Source organism: Oncorhynchus mykiss, chromosome 13 (genome assembly GCF_013265735.2).
Source record: "Oncorhynchus mykiss isolate Arlee chromosome 13, USDA_OmykA_1.1, whole genome shotgun sequence".
Classification (NCBI taxonomy): Eukaryota; Metazoa; Chordata; class Actinopteri; order Salmoniformes; family Salmonidae; genus Oncorhynchus; species Oncorhynchus mykiss.
The window spans coordinates 71,093,747-71,101,246 of NC_048577.1; the positions used below are offsets into that span (position 1 = coordinate 71,093,747).

The 7,500-nt window shown below is 43.7% G+C and overlaps 1 protein-coding gene across 2 annotated transcripts in view; it reads left to right on the forward strand.

Moving 5' to 3' along the window:
* The window catches only part of LOC110516591 (synaptotagmin-17), a 68,618-nt gene that overhangs the window by 13,358 nt on the left and 47,760 nt on the right, over positions 1-7,500 (forward strand). Inside the window, exons 2-3 of one of the 2 annotated variants that reach the window (XM_036942074.1) lie at positions 2,341-2,358; positions 6,525-6,670. In XM_036942074.1, coding sequence (XP_036797969.1) covers positions 2,341-2,358; positions 6,525-6,670 — 164 coding nt within the window. The remainder of the gene's footprint in view (positions 1-2,340; positions 2,359-6,524; positions 6,671-7,500) is intronic. The other variant, XM_036942075.1, reaches the window with a different exon arrangement.

Here is a 7,500-nt window from a genome sequence, read left to right on the forward strand (position 1 = left end):
CACATCCTTCATCACAACGTATAATAATAGACGTACACATCCTTCATGACAACGTGTAATAATAGACGTACACATCCTTCATCACAACGTATAATAATAGACGTACACATCCTTCATCACAACGTATAATAATAGACATACACATCCTTCATGACAACGTGTAATAATAGACATACACATCCTTCATGACAACGTATAATAATAGACATACACATCCTTCATCACAACGTATAATAATAGACGTACACATCCTTCATCACAACGTATAATAATAGACGTACACATCCTTCATCACAACGTATAATAATAGACGGACACATCCTTCATCACAACGTATAATAATAGACGTACACATCCTTCATCACAACGTATAATAATAGACGTACACATCCTTCATCACAACGTATAATAATAGACGTACACATCCTTCATCACAACGTATAATAATAGACGTACACATCCTTCATGACAACGTATAATAATAGACGTACACATCCTTCATCACAACGTATAATAATAGACGGACACATCCTTCATCACAACGTATAATAATAGACGTACAGACATAATCACAAACAAAAGAAACGGTTTCCTTAAAGAACTTAATTTAATTATTTCACATTGGACTCATTCATTGGCGTCTTGGCGAGAAGGCCACGTCTACACGTTGGGAGTTCTACTGGCACGAGCCGACGCCCACTCAGAACTTCAACAGGTAGCATTAAATAACTACATTTAACAGGTAGGCTACCTAACATTACTTAACTACATTTAACAGGTAGGCTACCCAACATTAAATAACTACATTTAACAGGTAGGCTACCTAACATTACTTAACTACATTTAACAGGTAGGCTACCCAACATTAAATAACTACATTTAACAGGTAGGCTACCCAACATTACTTAACTACATTTAACAGGTAGGCTACCTAACATTACTTAACTACATTTAACAGGTAGGCTACCTAACATTACTTAACTACATTTAACAGGTAGGCTACCTAACATTACTTAACTACATTTAACAGGTAGGCTACCTAACATTACTTAACTACATTTAACAGGTAGGCTACCCAACATTAAATAACTACATATAACAGGTTGGCTACCCAACATTACACCGATGAGGAGCTCCAAGGATTGAACAGGCTCCCGAGTGGCGCAGCGGTCTTAAGCACTGTGTCTCAGTGCTTGAGGCGTCACTACAGACACCCTGGTTCGATTCCAGGCTGTATCACAACTGGCTGTTATTGTGAGTCCCGTAGGGCGGCGTACAATTGGCCCAGCGTCGTCCCGGGTTTGGCCGGTGTAGGCCGTCTTTGTAAATTAGATTTTGTTCTTAACCAACTAGCATAGTTGAAGCCTAAGGATCCGCCTTTTAAATTATTTTTGGGGCCTAAAATGACCCACCCACTTCTAACTGCCTGTAGCTCAGGACCTGAAGCAAGGATGTGCATATTGTTGGTACCATTTGAAAGGAAACACTTTGAAGTTTGTGGAAATGTGAAAGGAATATAGGAGAATATAACGCAATAGATCTGGTAAAAGAGAATACAAAGAAAAAAACAAACGTTCTTTTGTAATTTTTTCGTACCATCATCTTTGAAATGAAAGAGAAAGGCCATCATGTATTATTCCAGCCCAGGCGCAATTTAGATTTTGGCCACTAGATGGCAACAGTGTACATACAACGTTTTAGACTGATCCAATGAACCTGTTCGAAGAGACCTCACTACAGACACCCTGGTTCGATTCCAGGCTGTATCACAACCGGCCCGTGATTGGGAGTTCCATAAGGCGGCGCACATTTAGCCCGGCGTCGCCCGAGTTTGGCCGGGGGGGGTAGGCCGTCATTGTATATAATAATTTGTTCTTTAACTGACGTACCTAGTTAAATAAATTACAATTCACGGGAACACAAAGGAAAGAAAAGAGGAGGGACTAACCTGGGGTGTATTCATTAGTGCACACCGTAGCAAACCCTAATAAAAACGTTTCGCTAAGGGCAACGTTTTTTGCAACGAAAACGAGAGCTTTCAGGGTGGCTTCGTTCCATTTGATTCCTAGTGAATAAACCCCCTGAACTTGTATAATAAGAAACAGTTGCAAAGTGTTTTGCTGCGGTGTGGACTAATGAACGCAGCCCATTGTTTTGTATTGTGTTGGGTTTTGAACCTCGGGAGGTTATGGGAAGAGTAGCTGTTGTTGGTAAATGCTAATATGAATCATAATGAACTGAAACACCAAACGTCGTTTCTAAAGTCCCTCTTTCCTGTCTCCTCCCTGGTCCTCCAACGGCCCACAATCCACTGTTCCTCCTCACTGGGAAAAATGACAGTTGGAACCCATCAACAAGGTATGTTCTCCTCCTCTGAACACGTGTGTGTGTGTGTGTGTGTGTGTGTGTGTGTGTGTGTGTGTGTGTGTGTGTGTGTGTGTGTGTGTGTGTGTAGAGACAGAGAGAGGTGATAGAAGAGGAGCAGGTGTCAAATCACCAGTTAAACAGCCTTGACTCTGCTGTCAGATCTCAGTGGGCACAGTCCATCTCCTGTGTCTGCTCTAGTGACAACCCCCCCCACCCCCCCACACACACACACACATATACACACCACACAGACACACACACACACACACACCACACATACACACACCACACATACACACCACACAGACACACACACACACACATACACACACCACACAGACACACACACACCACATACCACACATTCACACACCACATAGACACACACATACCACATATCACACACAGACACACACACACACACATCCACACACCACACAGACACACACACACCACATACCACACATACACACACCACACAGACATACACACCACACACCACACAGACACACACACCACATAACACACATACACACACCACACAGACATACACACCACACACCACAGAGATACACACACACCACATACCACACATACACACACCACACAGACATACACACCACACACCACACAGACACACACACCACATAACACACATACACACACCACACAGACACACACACCACATAACACACATACACACACCACACAGACACAGACAAAAACTTCATCAGCTTAATAAGAGGTTCTTCATTGCATATTCATGTCAATAATTTTGTCCTGCATGACTGTCTTTGTCTCTGATTAGAATCGTGATTGCGTAGAGAGGGAGGGAGGGAGGGAGGGAGGGAGGGAGGGAGGGAGGGAGGGAGGGAGGGAAAGAGGGAGGGAAAGAGGGGAAGTTGAAAAGAAAACAAAGTTCATAAACATCCTCATTCCCTTAAGCGTCATCCCAAACTCATGACATTCACCCCCCCCCTCTCTCTCTCTCTTGCTTTCTCACGCTCTCTTGCTTTCTCTCTCTCTCTCTCTCTCTCTCTCTCTTGCTTTCTCTCTCTCTCTCCCTCCCTCACCCTCTCTCTCTCTGTATTTCTCTCATCCCATCTCCTAGAGATCCGCTTTCGTTTCATCTTGTATGATTTCCTTGTGTGCTGGTTAATTCATAAGCAGTTTGTCCAGTTGACTGAGCCTGCTTTAGCCTCACATTAAATATATATATACATACACAGTTGAAGTCGGAGGTTTAAATACACCGTAGCCAAATACATTTTAACTCAGTTTTTCACAATTCCTGACATTTAATCCTAGTAAAAATGTCCTGTCATAGGTGAGTTAGGATCACCACTTATTTTAAGAATGTGAAATGTCAGAATAATAGTAGAGAGAATGATTTATTTCAGCTTTTATTTATTTCATCACATTCCCAGTGGGTCAGAAGTTTACATACACTCAATTAGTGTTTGGTAGCATTGTCTTTAAATTGTTGAACTTGGGTCAAACGTTTCGGGTAGCCTTCCACAAGCTTCCCACAATAAGTTGGGTGAATTTTGGCCCATTCCTCCTGACAGAACTGGTGTAACTGAGTCAGGTTTGTAGGCCTCCTTGCTCGCACACACTTTTTCAATTCTGCCCACACATTTTCTATAGGATTGAGGTCAGGGCTTTGTGATGGCCACTCCAATACCTTGACTTTGTTGTCCTTAAGCGATTCTGCCATAACTTTGGAAGTAGGCTTGGGGTCGTTGTCCATTTGGAAGACGCATTTGCGACCAAGCTTTAACTTCCTGACTGATGTCTTGAGATGCTGCTTCAATATATCCACTTCATTTCCTTCCTCATGACGCCATCTATTTTGTGAAGTGCACCAGTCCCTCCTGCAGCAAAGCACCCCCACAGCATGATGCTGCCACCCCCGTGCTTCACGGTTGGGATGGTGTTCTTCTGCTTGCAAGCCTCCCCCTTTTTCCTCCAAGCATAACGATGGTCATTATGGCCAAACAGTTCTATTTTTGTTTCATCAGAGGACATTTTTCCAAAAAGTATGATCTTTGTCCTCATGTGTAGTTGCAAACCATAGTCTGGCTTTTTTTATGCCGGTTTTGGAGAAGTGGCTTCTTCCGTGCTGAGCGGCCTTTCAGGTTATGTTGATATTGGACTCGTTTTACTGTGGATATATATATACATTTGTACCTGTTTACTCCAGAATCTTCACAAGGTCATTTGCTGTTGTTCTGGGATTTTCTCCCTGAGCGATATGACGGCTGCGTGGTCCCATGGTGTTCCGTACTATTGTTTGTACAGATGAACGTGGTACCTTCAGGCATTTGGAAATTGTTCCCAAGGATGAACCAGACTTGTGGAGGTCTACCATTTTTTTCTGAGGTCTTGGCTGATTTCTTCTGATTTTCCCGTGATGTCAAGCACTGTTTGAAGGTTGGCCTTGAAATACATCCACAGGTACACCTCCAATTGACTCAAATTATGTCAATTAGCCTATCAGAAGCTTCTAAAGTCATGACATAATGTTCTGTATTTTTCCAAGCTGTTTAAAGGCACAGTCAACCTAATGTATGTAAACTTTTTACCCACTGGAATTGTAATACAGTGAATTATAAGTGAAATAATCTGTCTGTAAACAATTGTTGGAAGAATTACTTGTGGCATGAACAAAGTAGATGTCCTAACCGACTTGCCAAAACTATAGTTTGTTAATTAACAAGACATTTGCGGAGTGGTTGATAAATAAGTTTTTATGACTCCAACCTAAGTGTATGTAAACTTCCGACTTCAACTGTATATATATACAGTTTACATACACTTAGGTTGGAGTCAGAGAGAGAGAGAGAGAGAGAGAGAGAGAGAGAGAGAGAGAGAGAGAATGAGAGTAGAATGGTGTTTCTCTATGCTGCTGATTGCTACAGGGAATGAGGATGTTTACCAAGTCAAAATAGGACTGTGGAAAGGGAAATGGAAAATAACTTTGATGTGTATTGTGGGCGCACGCTGATGACGTCAGGGAGTTGTGCTGAGATGAGTCATCATGTGTGATGCTGTGTTCATAACCGAGTGGGAAGGTGGTAATTACCTGTTGCGATGTAGGAAAAACCAGTTGGATGCATTCACATGCTTTGAACTCGATGACAATGCTGATTAGCGAATGGCAAACAAGCTGCGTCTACCATAAACAAAAAATATAGCTATCATGCTAACAAATTTACGGTGTCCAAAAAACATATTTAATAGATTGTTTTCTATAAGTAGTGTTGTGGTTGTTGCATTTAACTGCCCGTAAGTGCTGTCATCCAGGTCCTTTCCTTCGTAGGTGACGTCAGAGTGTGGGAGAAGTGGAAGCTCAGGGATGATAGATGAGATTCTCAGTAGTAATTATCAGTTGGAGAGGGGAGGAGGGAGGGAAGAGAATGAAGGAGGGGGAGAGAGAGGAGGGAAGGAGGGAGAATATTTGTGTTCCTCCTCTGAAATTTGTGCAATTGACTTTTATGTGTGGGTTTTTTTTGGGAGTGGGGGGTTCGCCCAGGGAGCCATACAAGCTAGAACCTCCACTGGTCGTGGGGGTCTGTGGACTGAGCCCCAGGACCAGCTTGCTTAGAGGACTCTTCTCCAGGTTCATCTCTCTGTAGGTGATGGCTTTGTTATGGAATGTTTGGGAATCGCTTGCTTCCTCTCTCTCTCTCTCTCTCTCTCTCTCTCTCTCTCTCTCTCTCTCTCTCTCTCTCGCTTTCTCTTTCTCTTCTCTCTTCTCTCTTTCTTTCTCTTCTATCTCTCTTCTCTCATTCTTCTCTCTTTCTCTCTCTCTTCTCTCTTTCTCTCTCTTTCTCTCTCCTCTCTCTTCTCTCTCTATCTCTCTCTCTCTTTCTTTCTTTCTTTCTCTCTCTCTCTCTCTCTCTCTCTCTCCCTCTCTCTCTCTTCTCTCTCTCTTTCTCTTTCTCTTCTCTCTTCTCTCTTTTGCTTTCTTTCTCTTCTATCTCTCTTCTCTCATTCTTCTATCTTTCTCTCTCTCTTCTCTCTTTTCTCTTCTCTCTTCTCTCTTCTCTCTTTCTCTCTCCTCTCTCTCTCTCTCTCTCTTTCTCTTCTCTCTCTCTTCTCTCTTTCTCTCTTCTCTCTCTTCTCTCTCTCTATCCCCATCTCTCTCTCTACAGGGTGTGCTGGCCAGGCTAACTGACTGTCTATTGTGTCGGTGGTCGTGTCGCTCATGTCTGTTGTGGTGTTGGGAGTGCTGCTTTCCGTCCAGTGATGAGGAGGTGGAGATACTGGGACCCTTTCCTGCTCAGACCCCCTCCTGGCTGTGAGTTAACACACACACACACACACACACACACATGCATGGACACACACTTAAGCGCACAAACGGACGGACGACCGCACAGACACACACACACACAAACAGACACGCATGAACGAAAGCACGCTCACGCACACATGCCCACATGCCCACAACGTTGACTTGTCCAGTTGTGTTAGATCAGTCTCAGGAAGTAGAAGGATACACTTCTAAACCTATTCCAACAGATCTGTGGATATAGTCAATCATCATTACAGATTGTTGCCAGGTCTTTCAATGCCCCCTGTTCCGTGCTGTAATGGAACAGTCCAAACCCCCCTGTTCTGTGCTGTAATGGAACAGTCCAACCCCCCAGTTCTGTGGTGTAATGGAACAGTCCAACCCCCCTGTTCTGTGGTGTAATGGAACAGCCCAACCCCCCTGTTCTGTGGTGTAATGGAACAGTCCAACCCCCCCCGTTCTGTGGTGTAATGGAACAGTTCAAACCCCCCCTGTTCTGTGGTGTAATGGAACAGTCCAACCCCCCTGTTCTGTGCTGTTATTGAACAGTCCAACCCCCCTGTTCTGTGGTGTAATGGAACAGTCCAAACCCCCTGTTCTGTGGTGTAATGGAACAGTCCAACCCCCCTGTTCTGTGCTGTAATGGAACAGTCCAACCTCCATGTTCTGCTAGTCTCTCTAGGGACCTGATGTTGACGTCAGCACTCTGGGTGAGCTCATTCTGTGGTTGAGAGGGTGTGTGTGTGACAAAGACCAAAGGTCTGGCTGAAGCATTGCTCTACTGATTAAGATAGACATGTTGGAGACACACACACTGTACCGATACTGTTGTC